Consider the following 17,563-nt stretch of genomic DNA (forward strand, 5'->3'; position numbering starts at 1 on the left):
GCGATAAGAAATCAACCAACCACTCTCATGTCTTGTCCGAGTGACCTATTAGCCACCACGCTATGTCAAGTTAATCGACCACTCTCAAATCTTGTCCAAGTGAAGTACTAGCCGCCACACGATGACAAGTGAGCCTTATGGTTGACTTTTTTTGAGAAAAAAACGAGTGGTCGGGTGGGACAGCCGAGTGGCCCATCTAATCCCAGCGCAGGAGGAAGACGGGAGGCCCAACGCATGATATGTTGTTCCAGTACGTGGTTGCGCTTGTAAAATATCTTGAAACTTCCACTCAACTAAGCAATCTTATATAGTTGAGTTGATACTTGTTTCAAGTACAACCCCAAAGGGCATGGGTTCAATCCTCGCCGCTATACTATTTTTTTGTTTTTTCTATACTTTTTTTTTGTTTTTTGTCGACTTTTTTTTGTTTTTATAGACTCATAGGCCCAACATGATAAGAAGTGAACCAATCACTTCATGTCTTGTTTGGGTGAACTGATAGGCGTAACATGATAGAAAGCCAACTGGTCACTCTCACGTCTCGTATGGGTGGACGGATAGGCCTAACAAGATATAAAGCTAACTGATCACTCTCACGTTGCGTCTGGGTGGATTGGTAGCCCTAACATGGTATCAAGTCACCATATACTATAGAACATCAACTTAACCAAATGACTAATTGGAACCTAGTGGTAAGTGTCTAGGAATTTGGGAGAGAGTCACACGGCTAGATTTCGATTCTTCTGTGGTCTTGTTTTTTTTCATATTATGTAGCCTTTCTTTTTTATATTATGTAGCCTTGTTTGTTTTTTCTTTTTACAAGGCAACTCCAACACCTTGTTTGTTTTTTCTTTTTACAAGGCAACTCCAACAATTCCTAATAAATCACTTGCTATATGTAATAACAAAACAATCATGGGCCGCTCGTCTTCTCCGTAGCAGTGAAGCGGGCTATAGAGCCATAGAGGCCATATAGCAGTCGTGGTCCAGACCTCCCCTTTTCCTGCACAGAGTATGAGGCCCAGAAGGCTAAGAGCTCGCGCAACTGGCAGTCCGGAACCAGGTCCCAGAATGGAAAGCAGCTTGGATTAATCCCATATCGGGGAGGCAACGATGAGAAGTGCGTGCAGATGCTTTGAAATAGCAGTGGGATGGCTCCTTTACTGATAAACTAAATTAAACTAAAATGAAAGTTAAAAAAAGGGCCGGTTGGGTATTATATGCCACATCCATCCTCGATTGATGGGTGCTGTATGGCTACTAAGACATATGGCCAGCATAACTTGTTAATACTGTTATGGTTGGCTGGAGATTATTTGCCAAAGGGTGCCCACGATCCTAAAAATTTGGGACTATCTGAGCACACGTCGGTTCATATAAACACTTCTGCCATTGCTGTCTACTATGTGTACCCCCTGTGATCAGTTCTGACTGATGATGATGCGATTGCAGCGAGTTTGTCGTTTTGCAGTACTAGGATCGCGTTATGTTTGACAGGAGTTTAATATTTACATCTTTGCTGCAGTCTTCTGAGTCCATAGCATTTTTTACTAATTTAGAAACAACACATGAAAAATTGAAGAACATTCGCCACTTTAATTCATTATTATCTGTTGCAATAGTACAGAAATACTTAAACTGAGAAAATTGCCCTGCTAACAGCAAACGTAACAAGCACAGCAGCACACACTGCAAAACCATATTCCATATCCAAACATGCATATCTGGTTCTCTAGTTCACTGATCTTATAGGTCCTTGCAAGTTTGTTGATCCTAACAGTTAGCTATTGTAATCTCCTGAAGCTTCTCATTTGCTTCACAAAGTGCGCATTGTAGAGCCTGACCTTTACCACCTCAAACTCTTAATCATTTTTTTTAGACCAAAGGCACATTGGCCCTGCTTCTATTGAAAGCTTAGAGGGTACTGCTGGGGATGCCAGCTTTACAGTGTTCAGGCATCAAGCAACTAGAAGAGAAAACAGCATCCTCAAACACCGACATCTTAACCTCCTAAGTCAACAGATAAAAACGTAAAAGATTACAACCATTTCCAACAGACACCTATACATGAACTAGAGATGCCAAAAGAGGATGAAACATGATAGAGCTTTCGGGGGACATCCTGTTCTTCAGAAAGCGCATGTCACCATCTTGACAGCCCGTTCTCCATCTTCTTCAGCGTCTCCTCCATCTTGCTGTGGGCATCCTCCCTTAACTTTAGCCACTGCTTTAAGAAGCCAAAAACTCTATAAGCCACCTGTTTTGGAGATTTAGCAATGATATTTGAAAAAACTAAATCGTTTCTAGATTTCCACAACGCCCAACCCACAGCTGCTACTATCCACCACTCAAACTCTTAATCATAACAGCGTACATCTCACCCAATGCAAATTGGAGCACCTTCATTTTCTCCTGCCAATAAACATATACATTTTATCATCAAGCATTAAAGTATGAAAAGTGTTTCAAAATACATATCATCATCAAAGTACGAAAAGTGTTTCTAATTGGAAATATAGCAGTACAACTGCAGGCAATAGAGATGCTTGGAGCAAACACATGAATAATCCCTTGTTGCTACTATTAGAACTCCAATCAACCAATCTTGATTAGATGGATGATCCTAAAAGGGCTCCAAATTTATGAGATTACTTATAATAGTTCATGAGCACAGGTCAGCAATAAATACAAATCTGCAGCAACAAGAACAGGGCCCAAACTCAAATCGAAGTTGGCTATTATTCAGAACACAGTAAGATGCATGCAATTATTCAGCACACAGTAAGATGCATGCAATTATTCAGAGTCCAAACTCAAATCGCAGTTGGCTATTACTCTAATGACCTGTCACTGTCAGCTGCTAGTGGCCCATTAGGTGAGATTTTTAGAGTTAATACCCAAAAGCATTGCTGTAGCTAGGAAGATGTATGCATTTATTATCAGAGTCCTACTTCGAAAGGCTGTGGACTATTATTAGCACATGGGCGAGAGTTTCAGAGTTACTAGTACTTTAGTACCCAAAAGGCAAAAGCATGCATTCACTAAAAAGATATATGCAGCATTGCAATTATTCAGAGTCCAAACTGGATGTAAGATAGCAATTTCCTAGGCTGTGAGTGAACTAGATGAAGTACGGTAACATCCAATCATCCAGTTTATGGATTCCCAGGCTATGAGTGAACTCACTGATTTCAATGAAGATACACTTGGGAATAGGCACAAATTGACAAGCAGGGTGAATATGCATTCAATGGCATTACAAACACCTATTAAAGGTTGCCAAAAAAAACCCTGCTTCAAGGCAACTACTACAGGGGAAGATTTGCTTAACATTATAAGTGATGACAAATATAACTGAATTGTTCCCTCCCATAAAGAAATTGCCTTTGACTGCATAGCACATTCAGCATCAGGTATTTTCATAATCCCTCTTTTCAGGGAAGATTTGATTAACATTACTCTAGTGAACAAAATTAATAAGTAGCAGCAGCAAGCATCTGCACTGCAATGTCAAAAAATGTAAACAAGAAGGAACCAACATGTTTGCATTACATTACAGATGCTTGAGTACACATGCTTCATCTAGAAAAGAAGAAGAAGAAAGGTTAGCACATAGCTGGTTGTTGAATTTTTCCCTGTTTTACGGATCTAACAGTAAAGCAAAGCAAAATTACTTGTTTTCCTCTGCAATTTTTTTTTCCTATGTTGAATATATGAGATAAATCAAATGCAAAACAAGTGCAGAGGAGGGGAACCTTGGCCTTCTACAATTGGAGCTCGATCGGATCCAGAAGGGACTTATACGTGGGGGCGACTGGGTGAGCGCTGTCCAAGGCGGGGACGGTGGCGAGCGCTATCGACGGAGGGCACGGGACGACCGGCGGGGGCTAAGCGCGTCTCCTCGGCAGCTACGACGACGGCGCGGGTGGGGGCACGGGTCCCCTACGTGCTAGGTGGGGGCACGGGTCCCCAGGGGCTGCTCGCACCAGGCGGGGGCGCCGGGGAGGAGGGAGGAGCGATAAACTCGATGCCAGTGATGAGCACAGGCGAAGGCAAGCCGGTGGCGGCGGCGCCTCGCAATGGCGAGGGCGAGGCGACGGCGGGCAATCTCGCCTCCTTCGGACTCGCTGCGTGTGGGTTCCTGTGCGTGTGGGCGAGGGGTTGTGGGGGCAGGGTGGAGGTACTAACCTTCCACTCATAAAATTAATTAGAGTTAATAACTTGCTTAGGAACCAATAGGATTCAAGAGGTAGCCCAACCACTGTAAAAGAGCTCAATATGATAGAAACACTTATTTTAGGACGGTGCTTGAAGGTGAACAATACCAGCAGGAGGTAGTGGTTGGCTTGGATGTGTGGCGTATCGTCGGTGGTGCTATGTCCTCATCTTGATGCCCACGTTGCAGCATCGGGGAGGACGGCAGGACCGCCACTTAGGATCTACACCGCTCAAGTAGACAAACAAGAGACAAAGCTGAGAGATGAGAAAGAGGTGACCGGGTTGTGAGTTGTGACTCATGTTTTTCTTCTAAATATAATGAAGCGTAGTTCTCCTACGCTTTCGAGAGAGAGAAAAGTGACTCTTGCCGACCGGCGAGGCTGGTGTGCTGGTTCACATATCATAGGTGGCGGACCCAGGTGGAACACAATAATAGTTGGAAAAAAAATACACATTCCTTTATTTAATAATAATAGCAGTAGAATAAGACAAGACGTAGAATCAAACCTAAGCGATTACAAAGGTTATATAGTTAACAATCACGATGCCCTAAATAAAAACAAGCTTAATTGTTTCCCCGGCGCGCAGTCATATTTCCTTATCCTCCTCCTTATTAGCCCCGCCAAAGAAACGCCTCTTTACATAAATGGCAGCTAGGACTCCAGCAACGATAGTGCCTGCCAACACTCTTCTGCCCCTTCTACGCTCCTGCTCGAGTTCTTCGATTTCCTTCAACGCAACGATCACCTCATCGAAGCTACGATCCAAGCTACGGATTATTCTGTCGAGCTTAAGAGAGACACTATCTTCTACCGTCGCCGTCGCGGGCTTTCCGACGGCGGTGCAATCGGAGCTGTGGAACCGACGCACGCTGAAGTTCTCCGCCGCCTGCGGCGAGAACCGCGGCGGCGGCGGCTGCCTCTCCATGACCATGAGGGCGCGCGGAAACAGAGGTCGCCGGAGCGCGTGGCAAGCGGACCGGACCACCGCGGCCGCAGACATGATAGTTGCTGCTACGCGCTCTACCTCTGCTATACTAGCTAGTAGCTAGTTTGGAGTCGATCTGGACGGCGCGACGATCGACGATCGACGACGACTTCACCTAGTAGCGGCTAGCGCTTCTTGGGTTGGATCGCTACGGTACGGTGCCGACACATCGCACGCTTGTGCATATATATAGGGAGCCGGGATTGCGTATATGGTGGTGGCACAGCGATCCAAGTCGGAGTCGAGTCGTCGTGACCTGGTCGGAATCATATCGGATGGTGTTTCTTTGGCGGGGCTTAAACCATGCTGCACATCGAACCATAACTGTGCAGACACTGAATGTGCTTGTGCTTGATTGGGGTTTAAACCATGCTGCACCCCTACACCACCCTGACACACGGATGTGATTAGCATGGAAACGGATTTGGATATCACTCTTTACCATATTTGATTAATATATAGATTTGAATATAGATACGGATATTTACTCAATTTAACTCAAAGTACATATGTTGTTAAATTCAAAATACATCAATAGATTGTTACTACTAACTTCATCGACAACCGTAGTGAAACAAAATCAAAATATACTTCTAATAATCTCCAATATCGAAGTGAACTAAATTATATTGGATAATGTTTAATAAAATCCTATGTCAAGTGAAGAAATTCAAATAAGAATTGTAGGCAATAAGTAGCCATTTTGCTTTATCAATGGTTTTGTAACTACAAAATTATACACAAGTAGAGATTAAAGTATGTGGGTATATAACATAGACAAAAATAGCTCATAAAAATGATATAGTTACCAATAAGTATTTAATAACAAAATGTATCAGTTAATCATCATTATTTATATAATATATATCATAAAATTATAAATTATATTAATAAATTAACGTAGATGGATAAATAAATTAAAGTATCAAAATAATTTACAACAACAAATATATTAGGTTTAAACTAAACTAGAAAATAATTTAATCTTTATGTATCATTAAGAATATTGAAAGTGACTTATAGATATACTATTAAATAGTTTCAATGCATCATTAGTAATATTAAAATTAAATAATTAGTCACTATTCATTGAGAGAAAACTTTAAAATCTAACTTGAGTTACATGGAACTATGTTTGAGATGTATTCATTTTGAATGATGTATAGGCTCTCTCTATTATAATCATTTGAAAATTTTATGGCAAGTATATACACCCAAAATATGATTCCCTGTAATTTCTAGATTTTTCGAACCAATTTTTGGTATTATTATAATTATTTTATGGTAATTTGGAGATAGATGGTCGGATTCTCCCTCACTGCATGGTTGCATGCAAGCTACTGTGAGCTGTGGCTATGAAAAAATTGCTGAGAGAAAAGCTGAAGGCCGTTTGCGTTTGGTTGAAGTAGTTGTGAAAATGTTGGCTGTGTATGAAAGGTATGGGAGACTGTTTATATGCCAATTGCTCCTAAAAGGCTAATTTGTTCACTGATTTGCATGTAATTGGATACTTTAAAAGAAAAAATAATAATTTTTCTAAGTTTTACATTCATCTTGTCGGCTGTATAGGATAGGTATAAGTGTATTCTAGGTGTATTTCTTCTTTTATTTTTTAGTAAAGCCCACTAGCGGTCCTCAAACTTGTTCGGCTGTGTCATCCATGTCTCTAAACTCACAAAGTGCTCGTTTAGGTCCTCAAACTTGTTCGGATGTGTCATTCTGGTCGCTAAACTTGCAAATCACTCAGTTATGTCCTCAAACTTGCTCAGTTGTGTCATCTTGGTTCATAAATGTTGTGAACTTGTAAGCTCAATATATATTTATAGAACTGTCTAAAAATTATAAATCTAATTTTGTTAGACTCCTAGTAACATGTACTTTAAATATATGAGTAGGAAACACGTTATCAACCTGTATCTCCTGAGTATTTATCTTGCTGGAATTGTGTGAGTCGTCATCAGTTGGTTCAATCTCCATATCTTGAATGTCTCTAGAGGATTGTGCTTGTGAAGATGAAGCCTGCAGAAATGGAAAGGACAAAATAAAATGGCTGAAACAGACATTAATTAGCTAATAAGCTATTTTTAACTCTATATAGCTATTATGTTAATCAAGAATCAATAATTTTGTACATTTACAGAGAAAATAAAGTATAATGCTGATACAAATTGCACTAATATAAACTTTCTGACATTTTTTTTTCTGTGCACTTTTATTAAATTTATTTATACTACTTGACAATACTTTTGTAACCTGAGAGTGATGGGACCTTTGCCCTTCAAATATTCTTGGTATGTAATTTTTGTAATAGTAGTAATAGTTTGAGTTGTAGAAGATACGGATAAATTTCTGCATAATTATTTCATATTTATGAACCCTTTATAGATTGTAAGCCATTTGAAAATGCACTTTAAAAGTTATCAAACAAGGAAGCATATGGCTTTGGGTTCGCTGGTTGCCCATTCCACACCGATACAGCAACCAGTCTAGCGGCATGGCCAGGCGGATGACCGAGGCCATCACGACATTAATGCCGTAGCCTGTGGGAGTTCGTGCGCGACCGAGCTGGGGCACGCCAGCGATATTCCTTTTTTTTTCTTTTCTTTTTTTTGATAAGGAGGAGCTTGTCTTCCATTAACCACTGGCTCTAGGAAGGTGGAAGACCAAGACCACAAAGACAAATGCAAGCGTTTCATGATGTGCTAGCAGACTGCAATCTGAACGATATGGGATTTGTGGGAGATCGCTTCACTTGGCGGAGGGGTCTCATTAGAGAACGTCTTGACAGAGCCATTGCCAACGTTCAGTGGTCTGATCTCTTCCCTGAAGCGGCATAAATTAACAGCGAGATGACGAGATCTGATCATCGTCCAATCGTGATGGACATGAACTACCTCCGAGGGACGCAGGGGAGCGAAGCTGTATGCAGAAGGAGATTCGAGCCTCGCTGGTTACAAGAGGAGACAGTGGAAGAAATCATAAAAACAGCATGGGCAAGAGCTGCAGCGAGCGGGCAAGGGCCCAAGTTAATGGAGAAAGTTGCAGAAGTCCATGATGTTTTGCATAGATGGGATAAGGAAACATTGAAAAAAAACCTTCCTCGTGCATTAAAGCTCTTGAAAAAGATCTAGAGCGTCTGTGGAGGGGACCAATGAATGACACTAATATTGCAGCACAAAAAGAAATTATGATTCATATTGAATTGTTGTTGGAACAAGAAGAAATTCACTGGGTGCAGAGAGCAAGAGCAAATTGGTTGAAACATGGGGACAGAAATACTAGCTTCTTTCATAATTATGCATCAAAGCATAGAAAGAAAAATTCAATATAGGGTTTACTGGATCATAATGGTGTTGTTCAGGAGGATGGGGCAACAATGCGAGGCATAGTACACGATTATTTTGAGAACATTTTTACATCGGAGGTTGGGGAGCCTAACCCGGCAGTACTTGCTGATGTTCACCGTTGTGTGATAGAGGATATGAACATGGGCCTGCTAGCGCCATTTTCCCACGAGGAAGTAAGGATGGCTTTGTTTCAGATAGGGGACCTCAATGCTCCGGGTCCAGATGGCATGCATGAGGTTTTCTATAAACGTTTCTGGGGGCTCTTGGGTGAAGATTTAGTAACAGAAGTTCTTGATGCAGCGAACAATTGCGCTATCCCTGAGGGGTGGAATGACACAACGATTGTCCTAATACCCAAGGTAAACAATCCGACAGTGGTGTCTCTATTTCGCCCAATAAGATTATGTAATGTGGTTTACAAAGTTATTTCCAAGATGCTAGCAAATAGACTAAGGCTGATCCTTCCAGAAATCATTAGCGATCAACAAAGTGCGTTTGTGCCTAGGAGATTAATCACAGATAACATTCTTATAGCTTATGAAAGTATACACAGAATAAAGAAGTGTGGCAAAAGGGGCTTATGTGCTATAAAGCTAGATATGCACAAAGCCTATGATAGAGTTGAGTGGAAGTTTCTGGAGAAAATAGCCAGAGACCAGAGCAGTTACAAAGTCGGGGAATTGGTTCATAAACACCTCTGAACCCGAGCGGACAACGCTCGCCCCATATGAAGCTAGACAATCAGCCACTTTGTTACATGATCTCGGACATGCCTGAATCACGCATTGTACAAAAGAGTCACTAATGAAACTCCTAATCTGATGGAACAAGCACCCGTCCACACTCCAGTCCAGGTCTGTTGAGGTCAGGCCCCTCTGCAAATTTGCTGCATCTGTTTCGAGTATAATTCAACTCATTCCCGGTTCAGCCACTCGACGGAAACTCATCAGCGTTGCTTATGCTTCTGGCTGCAAAGGACTAGAGACTCTTTCTAATTTCCCACAGCCCCTTCCAGGAACTCACCATTGTTATTACGAGCAACAAAGCCCCATCCACCAGCCTGTGTACTGACCCTGAATGATGCCTCTATATTGATCTTGTACATGTCCTCTGGTGGAGGTTCCCACTTCAACGTGCTCTTCACTCCCTTCTGGCCCTTTGTTTTTTAGAGCTTGTCGAACTCCTTCACATGATAGGCAATCAGTGAGCAAATTCCTGGTCCAGAGGCTCTTCTTTCTCCTGCATCGAATTTATTTCTTGCTGACCATCATCGCCATAGCAACACCCAAACCTGCAGCTGAGTCCCTGCATCAAGGCTCCAAATTGCCTTGACTGTTTCCTTTGCCGTCCTGCAGCTTACAAGCATGGATCGCACATGCTCCAGAGTCATCAACCGCCAGCATTCCGTTGCTCTTTTGCACTTAAAAAACAAATGGCCACAATCCTGATCATCAGCTCTATTACACATTGGGCAGATTGTTTCACGTTTACGCCAGCGACATTCTTGACCCTATCTGGAACTCTCTGCAAGCTATGGAAAGAACCTCCACATGACCGAGGCATTTCAGCCGCACAACTTTTGTGACCGTCTGATTGGATGGCTGAGATTTAAAGGCGACATGGCCCAATGAAATGAAAGACTTTGAACTTTCGGTTCGAAAGCAAGAGATGGACAATGGGTTCTGGAGTCTTCAAGGCTAGATATTTGGGATGAAACTGCACGGAAGTATGCCTGTTTGGTTTGCTGTTTGATTTGAAGAAGTTGACTCGGCCAAGCATGGCTCTCAGGCGTCCGATTTTGATGCTTGGGCTAGTATTGCTTGCCCGGCCAGACAATGCCTAGCAATCCAAACAGGCCCTGAATCACAAATGCCATAAAATCAAGTTCTAACTGTGAAAAATATATTGCCAACGTGGACCTCATGGCTGCCCGTGGTGCGCTGCGGTTCTCTTGATAAAAAAAAATTAAAAGAATCACTTGACTATCAGATAGGCCCAACATGTTTGTGGTTTTAAACAGCAATAAACAGGCCCCCAAAAGAAAGGAGATTTGAAAAAATTTCAGTAACCATCCACACAACATGAAGCATGCCAAATGACATCCAATTTGAAAAAATTACAGTAACCATCCACACAACATAGACCAAAATTTCAGTGGAAGTATAATATTAGGCAGTTGTAATTGTTCGAAAATCACATACAAGCAGAAAAGTTCCATACAAAGAAGGGAGCAAAAGTTTTGGAGTCAGATGGGAGCAGCAAGGAGGGCGAATGCACCAGCTCCTGCAGATCATCAGGGTTCCCTATCAAAAGGGCATGTGCTGAGCTCTATCAGTTAACACAAAAAAATAATTGTCTACCTAGGCAAACTCAGAATAGCATAATGAAGTTTCAATGGATCTAGAATTCTCGCTAGATAAAAAGTAGTGCAATTTAGCCCAATAAAACCATAAAAAGTAAGCTAAATGAGGTGCCAGCAGCATAAGAAGCCACATACAACTCCATCCATTTTGGCCATCTACTGGAGCAATACAATTATAAGAATTTTCTCACTGAAGACATGGTATGGTTGGCAACAGCTATAGACACCGTCACAGGGGCTAATTAGGCAGGAGAGCACTGAGGGATCAATCAGGAAAGCTTGAATTAGACAGGCAACAGTTTAGGAGAGGATTATAATTGTAAACCCTTTATATCCAGTGGTGATCAAGGAATAAACAAGCAATTACAGTCAATCCCATTCTCACCTCCCCTTCTCTGTTATCTCCTCCCCTGCTTCCTTTCTCACCACCAGTCACCATGGGCAGGAAACCGGCGACTGAACGGCTAGCGACCTCCCACAGCTACCCCATCAGGTCACTCCCCCACGGATGTGACATGACATGTAAGCCTTGCAGTTTAAAATGGCTCATGGTTCCTTCATATATGGCAATAATGCAGGACATCTCTGGCTAAACTATGCGCATATAGACCCAAAACTACATCAAGTACCTGCAGGCCAAATCTAAATGAAGGTAGTACTTACGATCATTCCACAGCATGCAAACACATGTAGAAGTCATAGTTCATTGGATGGCAGAGTTTGCTGTCCACCAATTCCCACAGATAGAGCCATTGATATCAATAGAGAATATAATATGGTTACCAAGATATGAGCCTACAATTACGACAGCACATTGATGACTTGGTGAGTTATGGAGATTACCAGCAGGAGCATTTTTTTGGCCTTCCATTGAGTGAAAAACTTAGTGTGATGATTTTTCTAGGCAATAATCAACATGAACTTGGGATTCCAGGTGTTATCTGGAAACTTGCATGTTGAAGAGGCAAAAAGCACATAGTACAGGATACTTGGGTAAAAGGAACCATGACAAAGAAAAAAACAACAAAGTTGCTAATGAAAACTACCTGATTTGATCCAACTCAACGTTCAGCACATGATCGCTAACACGATCTCTATAATTAAGACACAGAATATCAGCTTGGTGCTATGACAAAACAAAGGAAATTGGAGACCACATCAACAATTTCAGAACCAAGTAACATTGTAAACATCAAACATTTAGAACAAATACGGGTGGGATCCAACTTTGTAGAATTGCTATCAGGGGGGGAGGGGGGGGGGGGGGGATTAAGGCCATAAGGCTGAAACAGAATATCCTTGTTTCCTAAAGCTCTTCAAGACTTTATGTGCATATTTAACCTTGTCCTAAGTGTTCAGGGACAGTAAATTCCGAGAAAAGAACTGTGCAGAGGGGGCAAAACTTGAAGTTCTTTTGCAGACGCCACACTTGTGGACCACAACTCCTGTACAACAGTTCAAATTTCATTTAAGTATTGATGACACTATTCAAATAAATGAGGTAATGAGTCTAAGAGAATTTGTTCACCTTTCTCACTGTTAGCACCTTTTCACAGTTTAAAAAACACGCCTAAGAAGGCAACCAGCTTGCTCAAATCGCTGTTTCCAAACAAAACATATATTAGTTAATTAGTTAATGAAGTTTAAAATTACGTAACTGAATAAATTATATTATATAGATACAAATATACGTACAATTTTCTGCCAAAAAACTTGAAGGTTCCCCACTCAGTCTTCGTCTTGCTAAGGACCTCAACTATCTTTTTAGGCAATTCATCCATTTTAAGCATGATTAAGTCTAATTTCATATCAACTGACTTGAGATCATCACTGTTTTCTGAATAGAATCTTTTGAAAAATGCTGTCTTCAATTTTACCTCTTCCTCAGGACTCAATTTAATCTCACTTAATTGTTTGAGAAAGCTATCCAACTCCTAGAAAAGAAAACACAGAGTTTCTCTGTTTATAGATTCTACACACAATGGTTTGACAATAGAAACAGTATACCTGATGAGAAGTCTGTTTGTCCTTAGGCCTGTTGGGCTCCCACGGCGTCCATGCCCAACTGGAGGTATGGCGCTGCCCAGTGGTGTGGACAGAAGGTAGCTGTGACAATCTCTGCAAAAACCAGATAAAATGGGATTAGCAACCTGACAGAAATGAAACAAAAGTTTTAACAGGAGCAAAACAAAACAGGAATGACTACTGATCACCAATATGGACTAGTAACCAAGGAATAGTACTCATCTTTTTTTTTTTTTGAAACCAGAATTCATTAAAACCTCTATCCAGAGAAATCCCTGGACACTAAAACTGCAACAGCATCTGAAACACGGTCCTGCCAGAACAAGGGACCGTTTGTACAACTTAAGGCCATGGCTGCTCAGTGGCAGAGCTTCACGTTAAAGTTAAGAGGGGCCAGGAGGGGCCATTAGTGCTAATCCACATAGATTTTCAACACTTACCGCTCAATAAACACTATAACTCTTAAGAAACAGTCAAAATCAGGGGTGGCCATAGCCCCCTTTGGTCTCAATGATCCTCCGCCACTGTGGCTGCTAGAGTGTGAGCTACAGAATTACAAGCCCTTGGGCAATGGGAAACAGAACATTCAGTAAAATCGTACATCATTTTTATCTAATCTCCCTAAACATTGTGCCTAGAACTGATCTGTCAAAGACTCCCTAAACATTGTGCCTAGAACTGATCTGTCAAAGATGGTATCCCGCAGTGCAGTAGCCATACCTTCGGGCGGAAGATGAGGGGACCAGGGCAGATCAGCGCCCGGAAGGAGGGGGGAGCGCGCGGGCTGGTCACCACCTTGAAGAAGAGGGAGGGCGTACCGGTCTGCAGCACGGGGAGAGATCCAGTGAAGTCGTCACTTAATCACAATATAGCTTTTCATAGAAATATATTTTGTGTAAACAACAGAATATTGAGCTACAGTATTGTCACATTTTTGTCCACATTCATTAGCCATAATCCAAAGGATAACACCCACAAAACAGAAAACTCAATTTGAGCAACAAAATCTGAGGGCTCCAGCATTCTATCAAGTTTGGTGGCCTCGCTCCACACACTAAACAAATGTACCAATAATCCAATACCCCAACTGGCCACACCATTTTCACACCATTTTTTGCATCAATCAAACAAGACAGAAAAAAAAAACACAGAACAAGGTGGCAGATAGGGGAAACATCGACCAACTCCTAGAACAGAAAAGACAGGGTTAAACACAGTACTTATGGCACAGAATGACACAGTTCCTTATAATGTTGGATGTAAACACATGTTTCTCTGTTAATAGTTCATAGTCCCCAGCCAATACTCTTGACTGCAGCCTCATGTAGCATAGTCAAAAAAAATTCTACACACAATGGTTAAGCTTAACTAATTAATGAAAAAGAGTTGCCTCAAATCAAAAACTGCAACAACCTATCCCCATACACAGGCTGGGCCAAACAGGTGCAGACTTCAAACTGGCACAGCATTACCCCAGGTTTTTCTAGTGTAATTAGACCCATATATATCTCACATTCTTTGTTACGACACTAGAATTTTTTATGAAGAACAGCATCTTAGCAAACTGTGTAAAGTACTGGGCAATAACTAATGGGCATAAAACATTAATGTTGAGACACAGTTTCATTCCTAGCCTACCTGAGGTGACGGGGGGATCTCCTTCGGCGTTGTCTGCTCCCACGGAGTCCAAGCCCAGTTGGAATAGTACCTTCGGTCATTCCTGATAGCAGAAGGAAGCCAGATGGTGTACCTTTGGTCGTTCCTGATAGCAGAAGGAAGCCTGATGAGGACAGATCCAGACTGACAGTCAGAAGGAAGCCTGATGGTGTACCTTCGGTCGTTCCTGAGAGCAGAAACAAGCCTGATGATGACAGATCCAGACTCACAGCGGTCATCTTCCGCACCCGAACCAATCGCCGCCAGAGAGCGAAATGGAGCCGAGGAGGCGACCGGTAAAGGGGAAGTGCGGAGCTCGGCAATCGCCGCCTCGGCCAGGCGGCGGGCCAAGGAGGACGCCATGGCGCTGGCGCAGGCGCGCTAGGGTTTGGGCCTTCGGGGAATGGGGGATTTGGGAGCGCGCGGGCGGGAGGTAGAAGGCGGGCGGGCGGCTTCGATTTGGGCGTGGTTTGCCCCGAAGGTATACAGGGCGGCGTGGTTTTGCCTTATTATTATGCGTGCAGTGGCCCATCTGTCGGCGGGAGCCACGGCTATGTCACAACTCACGGATGCTACGGGGGTTCAGTTACGAGTACAGAGTAGCCCTCTCTATGGATTAGAGATAGGCACGCCGAATAGGCGGCCGGTGTCCGCGTTCTATTTAGTTGGTGTGTTAGATAAAAATTCTACAACTTAGATGAAGCATGTCACGATCAATCTTCATCTATGTATTCGACAGTGGATAGAGTAGACATATTTAATGAAGTAGATGAAAAATTAAATGACCATGCATGCAAGGACAATATAAACTATAGGTGTACTTTGTATGCAAAAAGTTACTACGGTAGGGAGATTTACATCACTGTGTTTTCTCATGTCCTTTACATACAAAAGTTACTATAACAGAAGAAATTTACATCACATGTGCCTTCTCCTTTTACATTAATGAATTTATTATCAATAGATACTAGGCAGTAAATTTCCATGCATGCACGAGTGCCTCCCTAAGCTATCCAGACATTCACTGAGTAAATTTGAAAGCACTGAACATCTTCATCTACGTAGGGTGGGTCGAAAGCAGGTGGACACATTTAATGTCTCCCCTCCATGCTACCATCACATAAAAACAAGTCGGGCAGGTGGACATATTCAATGCATCTCTTCTTTACCATCAGATAAAAATAATTCACCGACCATGCAGATTTGTACTTACACATGCATCCATCGTTTTTGTTTCGTTCTTTCCATGTTCCAGCCCCGGGAATCCCGTCCCCAAACCTCGCCATCGTTCAATCGCCGGTGCTTTTTATATTCTTCACGCTACGAACTTTCCCGGCTGCAACGCCGCCAGCGGCTCTGCCCCCCCCCCCCACCCCACCCCATCGGCGGCACTACCCCTCCCCTCCTTCCGGTACTGGCGCCGACGAGGGTCCCCTGCATCCGACGGCGGCCACCCTCCCCGTCCCTCCCTCCGGTGATGAGGAGGATCCATGCAGGGGCGCCGTGGATTGATCCCCTTCGAGCTCCGGCCTTCATCCTCCACCCCATCGATGGCGTCAGCGGCCCTCACGCTGCCGATGGCGTCTCTGCGTCTGCGTACCGTGGTTGGTGGAGGCACTGACGGGCAGATCCCCCCGCTTCCCCCACAGGTGGCCGGACACATCGGCGGCGAGTGGCTAGCGCTCCGAAGCTGCTCCACTTCTGCGTTCCCTGGTGGCGTGGTCTCCTCAGGTGGCGGTGTCATCGAATCTCGTTCTCAACCAGGACGGCATGGCTCCCCGACGACTGACTGTGGCCCTGCACGGCTGCACCACAACAGCGATGGCGGTTGCGTCCTGGTTCTCCCTTAGTAGCAAGATCCAGCGTCCTGGGTCTCTGGTGGCCAACGGAGGAGCATATTCTATCTTTTCTTTTTGCGAATAGCATCTCCCATCCTGGATCTAAAGAGCATCGTCTCTCTCTCTCAACTGCTACTGATGTGCTTGATTTCAGAAATTTTCTTTTCACAATGAATCTGATTGATTTTTGTGCAAATGTGATGGATCTCACCTCTCTCGTTCAGGAACTATGCCTACTGGTTTCTTGGATTTGAGATTATTTACGGTAGATGATTTTGCTTGATTTTTTTGTACAAACTGAAGGATCCTTCGATTTTGCCAGATTTTGTATATATTGATGAATCTTTTAGATGCTACGTTTCCCTTTATTTTAATTACTGTCGAGAAACGAATTTTGTAATATCAGTTTGCATATAGAAATATTGATTTGTAAAATTTACTAGTTGAAAATATTTGATTAGCTATTTTTTGTTCTGTTTTACGGTTTGCAAAAGTCAAATAATTGGTACCGAGCATCGTCTATAGGATTACTCCTATAAAAATCATCTTTACCTCTATTGCTACTACTCCCATTATTACTTAGTATTACTCATTTAATTTAATAGTATGGTAAGAAACATTTAAAATGAGTAACTCGAATAAAAATGAATTAACAGAGGAGTAAATAAAGTAGCTACACACAGATTTTACCGGAGATGATTTGACATTGCATTTGATTGATTTAATTTGTCATGCACATTATTGCATGGTGGCAGTGCTTTTGCAGCATGCAAAGTGAAAACTAGCCTTTACGGTTAAAATCAGGTGCTCACTACTATGAACGGGAACGGTTACAATTTTGAGCTATTAGCAGAGTGGTGAGAATAGCATTGGCCGTAGTATTTTTACATTTGAGAGAAGGGAAGGCAGGAATAGACGTGGGAGTCTTACAGTTGCGCCTCCAGAGTGCAGACAAAAGAAAGAAAAGAATCTTACTAGTAATTAGTCTGTTCGTTCGATCATATCAACCATGCTTATCAGTTATGATATAATGTTTTTATCTCACAATAAAATAGCATCAGCCGGTTTATAAGCCACATAGATGAATAATTTTGACTCTAGAGGGCAGACAAAAAAAATCTTAAGAATCT

General features: G+C 42.5%; 1 protein-coding gene and 1 non-coding gene across 3 annotated transcripts; one reads left to right on the top strand and one right to left on the bottom strand.

The window, feature by feature from the left end:
* Window positions 1-1,197: 1,197 nt before the first annotated feature.
* Window positions 1,198-1,329, top strand: LOC136547788 (U11 spliceosomal RNA). The gene has a single exon (XR_010781741.1). It is a non-coding gene; the product is annotated as a U11 spliceosomal RNA (small nuclear RNA).
* A 10,626-nt stretch (window positions 1,330-11,955) lies between these two features.
* LOC136545747 (uncharacterized) lies at window positions 11,956-15,057 on the bottom strand. 2 transcript variants are annotated; one of them, XM_066537729.1, is made up of 7 exons: window positions 14,771-15,057; window positions 14,578-14,701; window positions 13,660-13,761; window positions 12,922-13,032; window positions 12,610-12,848; window positions 12,443-12,513; window positions 11,960-12,359 (listed from the first exon to the last, which is right to left on the bottom strand). In XM_066537729.1, the coding sequence occupies exons 1-6, from the start codon at window positions 14,956-14,958 to the stop codon at window positions 12,465-12,467; spliced, it is 813 nt and encodes a 270-aa protein (XP_066393826.1). In that variant the 5' UTR covers window positions 14,959-15,057; the 3' UTR covers window positions 11,960-12,359; window positions 12,443-12,464. The 2 variants fall into 2 exon arrangements, with proteins under 2 accessions (XP_066393827.1, XP_066393826.1); XM_066537730.1 differs by lacking the exon at window positions 12,610-12,848 and having other exon boundaries at window positions 11,956-12,359.
* Window positions 15,058-17,563: the final 2,506 nt, after the last annotated feature.

This window comes from Miscanthus floridulus, chromosome 3, assembly GCF_019320115.1.
Source record: "Miscanthus floridulus cultivar M001 chromosome 3, ASM1932011v1, whole genome shotgun sequence".
Classification (NCBI taxonomy): domain Eukaryota; kingdom Viridiplantae; phylum Streptophyta; class Magnoliopsida; order Poales; family Poaceae; genus Miscanthus; species Miscanthus floridulus.